Here is a 14,812-nt window from a genome sequence, read left to right as displayed (position 1 = left end):
TTTTTTTTTTGCACTTCCTCTTAGTTAAAAATATAATCATTATAATTTTTTAATTATTATTGCTAGGGGTGTTTACAGATGGGATATGGCTGAAATTTCGATCTAATCCGCACTAAACTCATTAGATCAATTCGATATTCGCACTTTTTATGTTTGGATCAGATATCAAATATAATAATAAAATAAAAAATATTTAAAAATTTTATTTTTATAAAAAAGGTCAATAATTTTTTTGTTTACTTTTGTTAACATATTTACTTCTATCTGATTAGAGTGTGGATCCGATTCGATCCAATCCGATCATCTTACATATCAGATCATATCCTCAATACTGTGGATTTATATGGATATGATCTAATCTATGAACACCCCTAACTACTACTATAGGTTCATTGTTGCAAAAGAATGCTTCTTTTATTATAAACCATTATTAGATCTTAATTACCATTAAAACAACTTAATTGTCAACAAAGAGATAATACTTATTGGTCTCTGAAATTATGTTCGTATTTGAATCCATAGTTGTAAAAACCAAACTGGATCGGCTGGTTCGACCGAAAAACTAGTGAACCGGACTAGAACCGAATCCTAGTTCGGTTCGGTTTACTCTTTAGACCGTTTAAGGAATAAAACCGGTATGAACCGGTAAGAACCGGTACAAACCAGTCTAACCAAACTGGTTTGCTTGAAAAAATTTTTAAAATGTCTCCACAAGGTCCGAATCAAGAACCTTAGAGTAAAAGCAACCTCTACTTGCCACTTAGCCATTGCACTTCTAAGTATTATATTTGACAAATACTAATTATATAGTATACATAAATATCTAATTTAATTTAATTTTTGTTTTTTTTATTTTTAAAAATAATTATATTTTAATTATATACCATTATTAATATAAATATAAATTTCACTAAAAATTTATTAATTTACTTGATCTATTTTATTACTAGTATTGTGATTAAGGTTATTTGTTTTGATGTTAGTGTTAAAATCTACTGATATTATAGTTAGATAATAGGCTTTGTGAATTAATTATTTTTTTATTGTGTCAAAATAAGATACTATTGTAGTATTAAAATTTTATAATTTTTTTATATTAGTTATTTTTAGAAGTTGAGACTTGATTCTTCATAAAATGTTAGTGAAGATATGTATTTCAAATTTTAATTTTAAGTTTTTAAATATTTTATATTTTATATTTACGTGAGACCAGTTTTATCGGTTCAACCAGTAATTTATCGGTTGAACCAATAAACCAGTGAACCAGTAGTTTGATCGGTTCGATCACTGGTTCGGTTCAAACAACTATGTTTTAATCTAATTTCAAAAATTTTGATTTACTCAATTTAGTCTCCCAACTTAATAGTTATGACTCACATTGGTTCCTAATCTTATTTTTGTCACTGTCTCACAAAATCGTTAATAACATGCTGAGATGGACTAACGACTGTTACATTATACATTCTAGCAACTGTTTGATGTGACAATTGAAATTTTTTTACCTTATTTTTTTTCAACTAAACACTTAAAACCCTAATATGAGTCACGGATACTTAAGTTAAAAAATCAAACTAAGTAAATTGAAACTTTAAAAATCAGATTAAAGTTCGAATATAACTTCAAAATAGAATTTTAACTTATGTAGTGATTAATTTAAATGAGAATCAAATAAATCAAAATTCAACATAATTTTTATCAATGTTTTCAAATTCGAAATTTCTATACCAAAATTAACTAGGATTTTTCTTTAAATTAAAAGTTTAATGAAATAGTGACTTTAATTATCTTAACCAATGTCCTAATTAATTATTTGATGAATGGATATATTTTTTTTATGTAAATAATCTTTAAAAAAAATCTAATAGTTAATTTATTACCTTTTTTGTTTTAGTCCAAATTAAATGTTTTTTATTGTTTCTGGAAAGAAAATCTTTTGAGAAATTTAATAATATGTGATGAGGAACACCGAATAAATTATACAGAAACCAATTAAAACACAACATGGAAACTTCTTTAAAAAAAGACGTTTTAGGCGTCTTTATCTGAGTGACCTCCTTCTTTTAATGTACAAATCTTTTGTTAGTTTATTCTTCTTGTTCCCATTATTAAGACCAATTGAGTTAACATTCTTGGTTTGATTAAAGATTGTTATGTTAGAAAAGGAAAAAAAAAAGTGCAAAAAGACACTAAGACGATTGATAATATCTTTAAAAATACTCAAGTTTAATAGAATTTAGAATAACATGACAAATTAACCAATTCTTATTAGTTGTTTGTATAAAGTTAATTTATACCGACTGATTTAACAAAACAACTATTAGAATAATATTTTTAAAATTACTATTTATTCACATTTTTTTTTAACAATTAGGATAATAATGCGACATAATTAAACCAAATTAAAGAACCCTACGGAACACAAAAAAACAAAAAAAAAGAAAGGTTCCTTGAAGTTGTAGTGGTAAGCCTGGTAATTAAGTGGAATATAGCATGGTGAAGATGAACCTATTCATCATCTATCTCTGAAGTTGGAAATATGATGCTGCGGCACAATGGGCAAGAATATGGCGATTGACAGTTGGCACAGCGTCGGAGCCAGCAGAGCAAGCAGCGATCATGAAAAACATGCCAGCAATTTGTACGAACAATTTCTACGCTTGAATCTTCATTACCATCGTCAAACTTCTCCAAGCAAATCGCGCATTCAGCATCATCATCTTGCTCATCAGAATCTTGAACAACATTGTACGAGGTAACGTGGAGGTTCACAACAATCTCCCGCGTGTTGGAGTCACACCTTCTTGCAGTTTCGACTATGTCAGGTAAAATTCGGTCTAATAGCTGAGGGGACACACTTAGTGAAGAACAGATTTCATGTAACAAGATTGTGTCTTCTCTGCTGAGCTCTGTGAGTGGAGTACCACTCCATAGGATCTCTGAAGGAACTAAGATTGCTTCCGTGGCTGTAGTTGTAGTAGAAGAAGACTGAACCTCAGGAGCTGGGTTTGAGCTTTCAATAATTTGGATCAATTTTTTGGTGCAATTGAAGATAATGGAGAAGCAATCACCGAAATCAAACTCTTCTTCAATGGGAGTGATTTGCAAAGAAGAAGAGGGGAATTCCATGGAAAGGTATTACTACTATACCTTTAAAAGAATCTGTCCTTAACAACTTAGATGACAGGATGAAAATTGAGAGAGACTCACTGACAAAATTCCTTTAGTATTGGTGTTTTATGAAACTCATCTATCTCGGCTAGTCAATTGATTCAAGAGGGTTCCGTTCCTTAAAGAAAGAAGAGTCCTTTTCTGTATGAAACAAGCAAAGACGCCTTCAACTGAGAGTTCTCACCTTCTCTCCTCTTTTTCACCGGGAACCCCTATTTCATCAACCACATGGACAATGGGAAGCGTCTGACCTCTAACAAAAATACGATAAAATAACTAAAAAATAAGATAAAAGTGTTTAAATAAAATTCTAACAAATTAAAGATAAAATAAAATAATTTAATTCAAATTTTCTAAAATAAATAAGATAATTAAATTGAAACTTGATTTAAATTTGATTTATATTGAGTTACAAATGAGACAATTATATAACACAATTCAATTTAAGATATCTACTTAATATTAATTTTCAATCTATTTATTCATATAATTTATTCAAAAATAGATTGTTATCTAATAATTTTTAATTATTAACTTTACATGAACACGTGAATTTTTACCATTTTTTATTATTTTTTAAATATTTTTCTTAATATTTAATTGTGTTTTCATTTTATCCAATAATATTTTCACATTTTAGGTACGGTTGATATTGACAAATTTAGTTTAAAGAGAAATTTAAAGAAATTGGAGGCTAGGAGAAAGATTCTTAATAAGCTATAGAAAAATATATTAATTTTAAAAAATTAGAGTATTACTGTTATATTTTAAAGAAAGTACGTAGTGATGAATATTTTTTAATTTAAAAAATTAGATGATTACTATTATATTTTAAAGAAAGTAGCGAATATTTTTTAAATTACACAATATATTTTAATATTTCTGATGTTGAGTTCGGATCCCGTTATGCTCATCTCATTGCAAGACATATATTATAGATTATTAGGCACTTGATTATTTAACCAAAATTCATTTTTTCTTTTTTTATTTTTTTCATAGGATTTCCCAGGCACTCTTCTCTCCTAGTTCCTAGAGCATTGTCATAGGAACAAAAAATTGTAACCACAAGAATATTAGCACATGCATAGGAAAAAGAAAAACCAATGTTCTAAAAACCAGACCGAACTGACCAATCGAATCGATTCAACCGCGAATCGGAAATATTAGCGGTCCGATTAGACATGTAAAACCATCGTTTAAAAAACCGGTGAAAAACCGCTGAACCGGAACCCGCCCGGTTTACACAAAAACGGAAACTCCTCCGTTTCTTTCTCCCTTTCCCCCTTCCTTTCTTTCATTCAGAAAGATATCAAATCACACAACCCCAGCGAACAAACTCTAGCACTGTAAGCCTACACCACCGCCGTAAGGAGTGGCATACTGCCGCGTCCGTCGCACTCAAAGATCGCTATCCGTCCGTCTATCTAGCTTCCCTCGTGATCCAAGTCCTCAACCCCTGTTCGCTGTCACCGATCGCGGCTGCTTCCTCGAGCTCGGCGTCCGTCGTCTTTGTCTGCTCAGCCGCGCTTCCGTTGCCGTTTGTTTGCCGTTCACGTTCGCGCCTTCGCTCAGCTGTCGTCTTCGTTCGCGTTCTTCGCCGTTCACGTTCGCTCGGCGTTCACTGTTCGCGTTCACTCGCCGTTCACCGTTCGAGTTCGCATTCGTGTTCGTCTGGAAGCCACGTTGCTCTGCTTCAAACACTGCGACCAACCCGCGCGCTCCACCTAGCCGTCGAACTGCTCTCTTTTGTCGCAGCCGTGAGTTCCCTAAACCCGCCACCAGACAATACACTCACACAACACCAATACTCTGCTTCACACTCTGCAAATTCTGATTTCTATTACAATAAGTAACTATTGATTTGGTAGTGATTTGGATTATTTCATAGACTGAATTAAAGTTACAATAGTTATGTTCTCTTCTCTATCACATTGATATTAAGCTTTGAATTCTCTTATTTTGTTTTAATTTTACCGCACTCAACATGTTTGATGAAATGCTTTAACCATATTTCTGGTTGATTTTATAATTTCTAGCTTTTAGAAACTTAGTAAGTTGATTGCATGTGAAATTAGAATAATTGGATCTTAGTAATTAGGAAATTTTAGCTGCACAAATAGCATCTTTGCAGAAAACATATTAGCATGATGTTCCACATGCATTAGTGTTCTTCTGGTAAATTTTAACTGATATTGTGAATTTGTTAATTTGCTAATTGTTCTTGTGTTGTTGTTCTGTTGTTCTTCTGTTACTTTTAATTAATCTTTTTTGTTTTTGTTGTGATTTTCTGTTCTTGATTTAAGCTGTGATTGAAGGTTCTTTGGTTTTGGTATTCTTCACTTTCCTGTAAGCTTAGCTCTTAATTCATTGAGCATACATGGATCAAATCATTGTTTTCAGCAATGGTGATTTTTAGATTTTTTTTGGGTTGCTTTGTTTTAAATGTTCATATTGTTGTTGTGTTTTTGCTGTGATTTGAATGTTCTTTTGATTTTTTTTTTCCGAATGCCCAGTCAGTACTTGGTTGATTGGTTTTGCTCACTGAATGTATTTGATGATAAATTTTAAATTGATAACTCTGTTTCTGTAGTTAAATTTTACTAAAGTTTCTTGAATTTGCACTGCCCATGTTATTGATTCACTATTCCTTCATTGCTTTTTTTTTGTTGTTAATCATTGTGATGAGCTTTGTTAAAATTGGGTTGAAAACTACTAATCTTTCTTCATTTTTCACTGTTCTAACTCTAACTTCTGTTCTTATTTAAAGATTTGCAATTGGTGATCTTTTGATTTATTATATGCTTCATGTTTTCATTGTTCTGTTCTTATGAAGAAAAAATTTGCAATTAGTGATTGTATGATTCATGTTTTGATTGTTTTGTTATATAAACAAAATTCTGTTTTCATTGTTTGGTTGCACTGTCCCTGTTCTTGATCTCCGCCGACTTGCTACCCCTCCTCCGTGTTGGATTCTTTTTGTTTCAGGCTTTGTTGTGTTTTTGTTTCAGCCTCGTGTTGTGTGTTTGTTTCGGGCTCTGTTGTGTGTTTATTGTGCAACACTATCTTTTTTTGTTTTACTTTTTGACTTAGCTACATTAAGACAATATTCTCTATCTTTAACTTGTGCATTGTAATTCAATCCAGCTATTTTTAATGGAAGTATAATTATGTTAATTGTCAACAAATTTGCAGCAAGTTATGGCATATTTTGATGATTAATTACATTTAGTTGGTGATATTTTATGTAGGGTTTTAAATTTGAAAGATATTTAGGATGTTTATTTATAATTTATTTATTATTTTATTATGGGATGGTTTTTCCAGTTGAGTCATGGTTAGACTGATTGGACCAATAAACTAATGAACCAATAACTAAAATGGTTTGATTATCGGTCCAGTTTTCAAAACCTTGAGAAAAACACATTATAGTGATAGTGGTATTAAAATTGCATAGAGTCATAGACCCCCTTCCATTTTTTTTAATTTTTTATTTTAGGCGATGGGAAGAAGGGTCCCTGCATAACATTTCATTGACAAAACCATTTGCATATTTTTCCTTTTACTTTTTAGGTTTGATTGCAACCATGGCTATAATCACAACTCTATGTAGTGTTAGATTTAGAAGAAAAAAAAGCATCCAAGGAATCTCAGAATCCAACTGGCACAAGTCTTTTGATGAATGCAACTTCTCCGGATCAAACCCCGGAAGTCGTGTCGGGTGTGGTGTCGCCGGATTGGCCTCAAATGTCAAACTTCATAGTAAAAAAAACAATAAGCATAATAATTTGTTGGAGAAGGAATTACCTCTTCCGCCCACAAAATTAGAAATTAAAGAGTCAAAATCATTTCACATGAAAAATGCAATTTCAAAAAAGCTATCTTTTAACGTGAGTTTGAAGTTACCGAAGAGTTTGTCTATAGCAAAAAATCATGATGACAATGACAATGGAAAGAAAACAGATGATTTAAAGAAAGATGATGCTGTTTGGATGCAATTTCACCAACTTGATTATATTCAGTGTGTGTTGTAGTTGAACAGGGTTTTACTACCAGGTATTATGAAGGCCTATTTTCTATGATCTAATTCTGTGTGAACTTTAATTCAAGTTCTATGCTGCCGATTCCGGTTTTGATTACCTCTAATAAAAATTCGTTCTCTTCTGTGCTATGCAGACACGGGGACTAAAGCACGGTAGGCTATTGTGGTTTCTACATGTGCAGCCGTGGCATCAATTGTGAGCGGTGTACTAGCTGGAATGCTTGCATTGGGTGAAAGACTGCCTTCTGCCCCGAAAGCTCTCTTGGCACTTCTTTTTGGATGGTAATATAAGATTTTTTGCTTTTATTTGTTAATTCCAATTACTTACATAATCTTCGTATAAAAATTTTTCACACCATTACACATAATATTAGTATAAAAATTTTGGTGGTTATCATTTTTAGATGGAATAGTGTCCATCCAAGAATCCAAACTTATTACTCTTTTTCATATTGATCTGATCAATAAAAATTTCTACCTGACATTTAGTTTTCCGTTTGAAACATTTTTCGGCTTTTATCGAATTTTTGTTGCTATTAGGAGAATTGGGATCAAAGACCTAGATCAGTATCATTATTATGCTAGGAACTAGTCTAGCAATTCTTGTTTCGCAAGCTTGTCGCACAGTTGCTTGAAAATAAGTTGATACTTCATACATGATAAACATTATGTTATGTTGCAGGCTACTTATAATCACGGGTGTAATTTTACTCGTTGGTTCGACGCGGCTAGTGAAATTCCTCTCGTGTTCTTCAGGACGCACGAAAAGAAGCAATGCTGATAAGAGTTACGGCGCTAGAAGACCAAGTTCTTTGCGTATAGGGGAACCGAATCCAAGCGCCGTGATACCAGCCACGACGTTAAATCATCTGCTACCATCGGCTTCCAAAGAAAAAGCTTGAGTCAACGTTAGCCGGAAAAGAATGAATGTTATTTCATCGATTTGGCGAATTGGCGAACTTAGGGTTAAGGGTTGTATACTGTATAATGATCTAACAGTGTTGCTTTCATCAGAAGGCATGAATGTTTTTAGGATCATTCCTTCTGGTTTCAAATATTTTGGATTGATTTAGACACCACCTTGTAAAAACTATTAATGTACTTTTAAGGATTGTATATTAGAGTGCTGGTGACAATGACATAACACATTTTATTTTATTTTTGATACAACACAGAATTTGTTTTATTTTTGCTTGAAAATGAATTTGTAATGCACAACAATAATGATATAATATAATTATTTGTGTGCACTGGTGAAGTAGTAATACTTGCATTTAAACAATAGCAACATGCCCAGAAACTATTTAAAGCTTGGTTAGCTTTTAACGTGTAAGAATAATTTATAACTTTATATATATATATGCCCAGGTTAATGATTTTGAGTTGCAATAAATCTGGAGAAACAATATAGATTTTGGATGTTATTTTTTTTTAATGTACAAATCTTTGGTTAGTTTATTCTTCTTGTTTCCATTAGTAAGAGCAATTGAGTTAACATTCTTGTTTTGATTAAGGATTGTCATATTAGAAAAGGAAAAAAAAGGTGCAAAAAGACAAGAAGGCGATTGATAATTATCTTCAAAAACACTCAAGTTTAATAAAATTCAGAATAACATGATAAATTAACCAATTCTTATTGTTTGTGTAAAGTTAATTTACAGAGACTGATTTAACAAAACAACTATTAGAATTATACTTTTAAAATACTATTTATTCACATTTTTTTAAACAATTAGGATAATAATGCGACATAATTAAAACAAATTAAAGAACCCTACGGAACACAAAAAAAAAAGGAAGGTTCCTTGAAGTTGTAGTGGTAAGCCTGGTAATTAAGTGGAATATAGCATGGTGAAGATGAACCTATTCATCATCTATCTCTGAAGTTTGAAATATGATGCTGCGGCACAATGGGCAAGAATATGGCGATTGACAGTTGGCACAGCGTCGGAGCCAGCGGAGCAAGCAGCGATCATGAAAAACATGCCAGCAATTTGTACGAACAATTTCTACGCTTGAATCTTCATTACCATGGTCAAACTTCTCCAAGCAAATGGCGCATTCAGCATCATCATTTTGCTCATCAAAATCTTGAACAACATTGTACGAGGTAAAATGAAGGTTCACAACAATCTTCCGCGTGTTGGAGTCACACCTTCTTGCAGTTTCGCGTATGTCAGGTAAAATTTGGTCTAATACCTCAGGAGACACACCTAGTGAAGTAAAGATTTCATGTAACAAGATTGTGTATTCTCTGCTGAGGTCTGTGAGTGGAGTACCACTACATAGGATGTCTGAAGGAACCAAGATTGCTTCCGTGGTTGTACTTGTAGTACAAGAAGAGTGAACCTCAGCAGTTGGGTTTGAGCTTTTAATAATTTGGATCAATTTTTTGGTGCAATTGAAGATGATGGAGAAGCAATCACCGAAATAAAACTCTTCTTCAATGGGAGTAATTTGCAAAGAAGAAGAGGGGAATTCCATGGAAAGGTATTATAACAAGTTATTGGAGGATTTTCTACTAGACCTTTAAAGAACTTGTCCTTAACAACTTAGATAAGAAGGATGAAAAATGAGAAATAAATTGTCTTACCAAAAGTGTTTAAATAGGATTCTAACAAACTAACTAAAAGATAAGATAAGATAATTTAATTCAAATCTTCTAAAGATAAGATAATTACTATAATTATGTATTAAATACTAAAGACAAGATAACTAAATTAAAACTTTATTTAAATTTGATTTATTTTTGGATAAATTACATTTATTTAGTGTAAATTAAATTTTATTAATTCGATGGTGAATCCTACTAGTAAATTATTTAGTGTATATTATAAAAAGATTTAGATGTGTAGTTATATTTTATATTATATTGTGGTCAATTATATTTATGTAGCATTGTTGTACTTTTTTTTTAAAGTAACTGAATTTTGAACTCCTTACCAAAAGTAATACAATCGTTGTACTAACTAACATGAGTTGCATAATGGTTTTAATTCAAAATGAAAATTAGTTTTATTTCTAAAATTGTTGAACAAATAAATTTAGAATAGTTTTTAAATATGTAATAAATTACATCAAATCATAAGGATTTTTTCTAATTTTAGTAATCGGCACTACATTAACTCATAAATTCAAGCAACAAAATTCGGGTAATTTTTTGTTCAAGAAACCTTAGGGGGAAAAGATTAGGCACTTAATTATTTCACCAAAATTCATTTTTTTTTCATAGGATTTCCCAGGCACTCTTCTCTCCTAGAGCATTGTCATAGGAACAAAAATTGTAACCACAAGAATATTAACACATGCATAGGAAAAAGAAAAAGTGAAAAACCAATGTTCTAAAAACCAGACTGATCGGTCGGTCAGCCAATTCAACTGCAAATCGGCAATATTAACGATTCGGTCAGATATGTAAAACCGTCGTTTAGAAAACCGGTAAAAATCGTTGAACCGAAACCCGCCGGGTTTACACAAAAACGGAAACTCCTCCGTTTCTTTCTCCCTTTCCCCCTTTCTTTCTTTCATTCAGAAAGAAATCAAATCACACAACCCCAGCCAACAAACCCTAGCACTGTAAGCCTACACCACCGCCGCAAGGAGTGGCATACTGCCGCGTCCGTCGCACTCAAAGTTCGCCATCCGTCCGTCTGTCTAGCTTCCCTCGTGATCCAAGTCTTCAACCCCTGTTCGCTGTCACCGATTGCGGCTGCTTCCTCGAGCTCGGCGTCCGTCGTCTTTGTCTGCTCAGCCGCGCTTCCGTCGCCGTTTGTTTGCCGTTCACGTTCGCGTCTTTGTTCAGCTGTCGTCTTCGTTCGCGTTCTTCGCCGTTCACGTTCGCTCGGCGTTCACTGTTCGCGTTCACTCGCCGTTCACCGTTCGAGTTCGCATTCGTGTTCGTCTGGAAGCCACGTTGCTCTGCTTCAAACACTGCGACCAACCCGCGCGCTCCTCCTAGCCGTCGAACTTCTGATTTCTATTACAATAAGTAACTATTTGATTTGGTAGTGGTTTGGATTATTTCATAGACTGAATTAAAGTTACAATAGTTATGTTCTCTTTATTTTGTTTTAATTTTACCGCAGTCAACATGTTTGATGAAATGCTTTGACCATATTTCTGGTTGGTTTTATAATTTCTAGCTTTTAGAAACTTAGTAAGTTGATTGCATGTGAAATTAGAATAATTGGATCTTAGTAATTAGAAAATTTTAGCTGCACAAATAGCATCTTTGCAGAAAACATATTAGCATGATGATTCCACATGTAGTAGTGTTCTTCTGGTAAATTTTAACTGTTATTGTGAATTTGTTAATTTGCTAATTGTTCTTGTGTTGTTCTGTTGTTCTTCTGTTACTTTTAATTAATTTTTTTGTTTCTGTTGTGATTTTCTGTTCTTGATTTAAGCTGTGATTGAAGGTTCTTTGGTTTTGGTATTCTTCACTTTCCTGTAAGCTTAGCTTTTAATTCTTTGAGCATACACGGATCAAATCATTGTTTTCAGCAATGGTGATTTTTAGATTTTTTTTTTGGGTTGCTTTGTTTTAAATGTTCCTATTGTTGTTGTGTTTTTGCTGTGATTTAAATGTTCTTTTTATTTTTCCGAATGCCCAGTCAGTACTTGGTTGATTGGTTTTGCTCACTGAATGTATTTGATGATAAATTTTAAATTGATAACTCTATTACTGCTTTACTGTCGTTTCTGTAGTTAAATTTTATTAAAGTTTCTTGAATTTGCACTGCCTATGTTATTGATTCACTATTCCTTCATTGCTTTTTTTGTTGTTGTTAATCATTGTGATGAGCTTTGTTAAAATTGGGTTGAAAACTACTAATCTTTCTTCATTTTTCACTGTTCTAACTTCTGTTCTTATTAAAAGATTTGCAGTTGGTGATCTTTTGATTTATTATATGCTTCATGTTTTCATTGTTCTGTTCTTATGAAAAAAAATTTGCAATTAGTGATTTTATGATTCATGTTTTGGTTGTTTTGTTATATAAACAAAATTCTGTTTTCATTGTTTGGTTGCACTGTCCCTGTTTTTGATCTCCGCCGACTTGCTACCCCTCCTCCGTGTTGGATTCTTTTTGTTTTAGGCTTTGTTGTGTTTTTGTTTCAGTCTCGTGTTGTGTGTTTGTTTCGGGCTCTGTTGTGTGTTTATTATGTAACACTATCATTTTTTGTTTTACTTTTTGACTTAGCCACATTAAGACAATATTCTCTATCTTTAACTTGTGCATTGTAATTCAATCCAGCTATTTTTAATGGAAGTATAATTATGTTAATTGTCAACAAATTTGCAGCAAGTTATTGCATATTTTGATGATTAATTACATTTAGTTGGTGATATTTTACGTAGGGTTTTAAATTTGAAAGATATTTAGAATGTTTATTTATAATTTATTTATTATTTTATTATAGAACGGTTTTTCGGTTGAATTACGGTTAGACCGATTAGACCAGTAAACAAATGAACCAGTAACTAAAACGATTTGATGACTGATCCGGTTTTCAGAGCCTTGAGAAAAACACATTATAGTGATAGTGGTATTAAAATTGCATAGACCCCCTTCCATTTTTTTTTTATTTTTTATTTTAGGTGATGGGAAGAAGGGTCCCATTTCATTGACAAAACCATTTGCATATTTTTCCTTTTACTTTTTAGGTTTGATTGCAACCATGGCTATAATCACAACTCTATGTAGTGTTAGATTTAGAAGAAAAAAAAGCATCCAAGGAATCTCAGAATCCAACTGGCACAAGTCTTTTGATGAATGCAACTTCTCTGGATCAAACCCCGGAAGTCGTGTCGGGCGTGGTGTCGCCGGATCGGCCTCAAATGTCAAACTTCATAGTGAAAACAAACAAGAAGGATAATAATTTGTTGGAGAAGGAATTACCTCTTCCGCCCACAAAATTAGAAATTAAAGAATCAAAACCATTTCACATGAAAAATGCAATTTTTAAAAAGCCATCTTTTAACTTGAGTTTAAAGTTACCGAAGGGTTTGTCTATAGCAAAAATTCATGATGACAATGACAATGGAAAGAAAACAGATGATTTAAAGAAAGATGATGCTGTTTGGATGAAAACAATTATATTGCTTTTAATTATAAAAGTGAAGCTCGGAGTTGGGTTTGAGCGTTGGATAATTTGGATTAATTTTTTGGTGCAATAGAAGATGATGGAGAAGCAATCACCAAAATAAAACTCTTGTGGTATGGCTGGGTCTTCAATGGGAGTGATTTGCAAAGAAGAAGAGGTGAATTCCATGGAAAGGTAATAGAATAATTGGTTCGGTTTATTCTATTGCTATGTAGTTTTTATAGCGTGCTGATTTTTTTTAATAGTTTAAGAAAAAATAATCTTTTATTAGTGAATCAAATCTTTATCTCAATTATAACTGATTTCAAATTTAGTTCAAATTTGATACATAGATTTTGTATATTTTTCATATATCTTAAATTGTTAAAAAGATTTGATCAATCATTTATATTTTTTTTTTTTTTTTTTTTGGTGACTTCAATCATTTATATTGATAATATATTAAGAGAACAATGTGTTATTGCTGTTTTTTGTTAGTAAATATTATTGATTTTTGCATGGTTGGACGTGCATAATCATTTAAAAAGTGACCATAGCTTGATGCATTAGCTCAGATATTGGAGATGTACTAAAACAAATTGATTGGTAACTTTCGAGTGAAAAAAAAAAAAAAAGGCAAAGAATTTTTTTTCAAATTACAATAATAAAATTTTTTTTTGGTATGACCAATAATTAATTAATTAATAAAGATTAAAATCACAAAAGTTAATTTACACAGTCTGATTTAACAAAACAACTATTAGAATTATACTTTTAAGGTTGGAGATTTATCCTATGAAGATGAACCTATTCATCATCTATCTGTGAAGTTGGAAATATGATGCTGCGGCACAATGGGCAAGAATATGGCGATTGACAGTTGGCACAGCGTCGGAGCCAGCGGAGCAAGCAGCGATCATGAAAAACATGCGAGCAATTTGTACGAACAATTTCTACGCTTGAATCTTCATTACCATGGTCAAACTTCTCCAAGCAAATGGCGCATTCAGCATCATCATCTTGCTCATCAGTTTTCGATCTCTCCAACAGATTCACGAATTGTAGTCGTTCAAAAAAGTTTTGACAGAGATCATCATTATAGATATCAGAATCTTGAACAACAATGTAGGAGGTAACATGAAGGTTCACAACCATCTCCCGCGTGTTGGAGTCACACGTTTCATTGCTTAAAATCCTTCTTGCAGTTTCGCCTATGTCAGGTAAAATTTGGTCCAATACCTCAGGTGACACAGGTAGTGAAGAAAAGATTTCATGCAACAAGATTGTGTCTTCTCTGCTGAGGTTTGTGAGTGGAGTACAAGGAACCAAGATTGCTTCAGTGGCTGTAGTTGTAGTAGAAGAAAAGTGAACCGCAGGAGTTGGGTTTGAGCGTTCAATAATTTCGATCAATTTTTTGGTGCAATTGAAGATGATGGAGAAGCAATTACCGAAATAAAACTCTTGTGATATGGATGGGTCTTCAATGGGAGTGATTTGCAAAGAAGAAGAGGTGAATTCCAT

At 32.5% G+C, this 14,812-nt stretch overlaps 3 protein-coding genes and 1 pseudogene across 3 annotated transcripts; 1 reads left to right on the top strand and 3 right to left on the bottom strand.

Annotated features, from left to right (window-relative positions):
- Positions 2,506-3,126, bottom strand: LOC107647706. The gene has a single exon (XM_016351760.1). It carries the CDS (start codon positions 3,124-3,126, stop codon positions 2,506-2,508), a length of 621 nt encoding a protein of 206 aa, XP_016207246.1.
- LOC107605502 lies at positions 4,436-8,365 on the top strand (annotated as a pseudogene).
- Positions 9,071-9,691, bottom strand: LOC107647705 (E3 ubiquitin-protein ligase RING1-like). Its single transcript, XM_016351759.1, has one exon. It carries the CDS (start codon positions 9,689-9,691, stop codon positions 9,071-9,073), a length of 621 nt encoding a protein of 206 aa, XP_016207245.1.
- LOC107647704 lies at positions 14,099-14,812 on the bottom strand. Its single transcript, XM_016351758.1, has one exon. The coding sequence runs from the start codon at positions 14,810-14,812 to the stop codon at positions 14,099-14,101; it is 714 nt and encodes a 237-aa protein (XP_016207244.1).

This window comes from Arachis ipaensis, chromosome B06 (assembly GCF_000816755.2).
Source record: "Arachis ipaensis cultivar K30076 chromosome B06, Araip1.1, whole genome shotgun sequence".
In the NCBI taxonomy this organism is placed as follows: Eukaryota; Viridiplantae; Streptophyta; class Magnoliopsida; order Fabales; family Fabaceae; genus Arachis; species Arachis ipaensis.
The sequence above is the reverse complement of the archived record's forward strand: the minus strand, read 5'-3'. Positions and strand labels throughout refer to the sequence as shown.

Bases quoted from the DNA above. Each gene is read 5' to 3' on its own strand.
- LOC107647706 (XM_016351760.1), bottom strand. From the start codon at position 3,126: ATGGAATTCCCCTCTTCTTCTTTGCAAATCACTCCCATTGAAGAAGAG.
- LOC107647705 (XM_016351759.1), bottom strand. From the start codon at position 9,691: ATGGAATTCCCCTCTTCTTCTTTGCAAATTACTCCCATTGAAGAAGAG.
- LOC107647704 (XM_016351758.1), bottom strand. From the start codon at position 14,812: ATGGAATTCACCTCTTCTTCTTTGCAAATCACTCCCATTGAAGACCCA.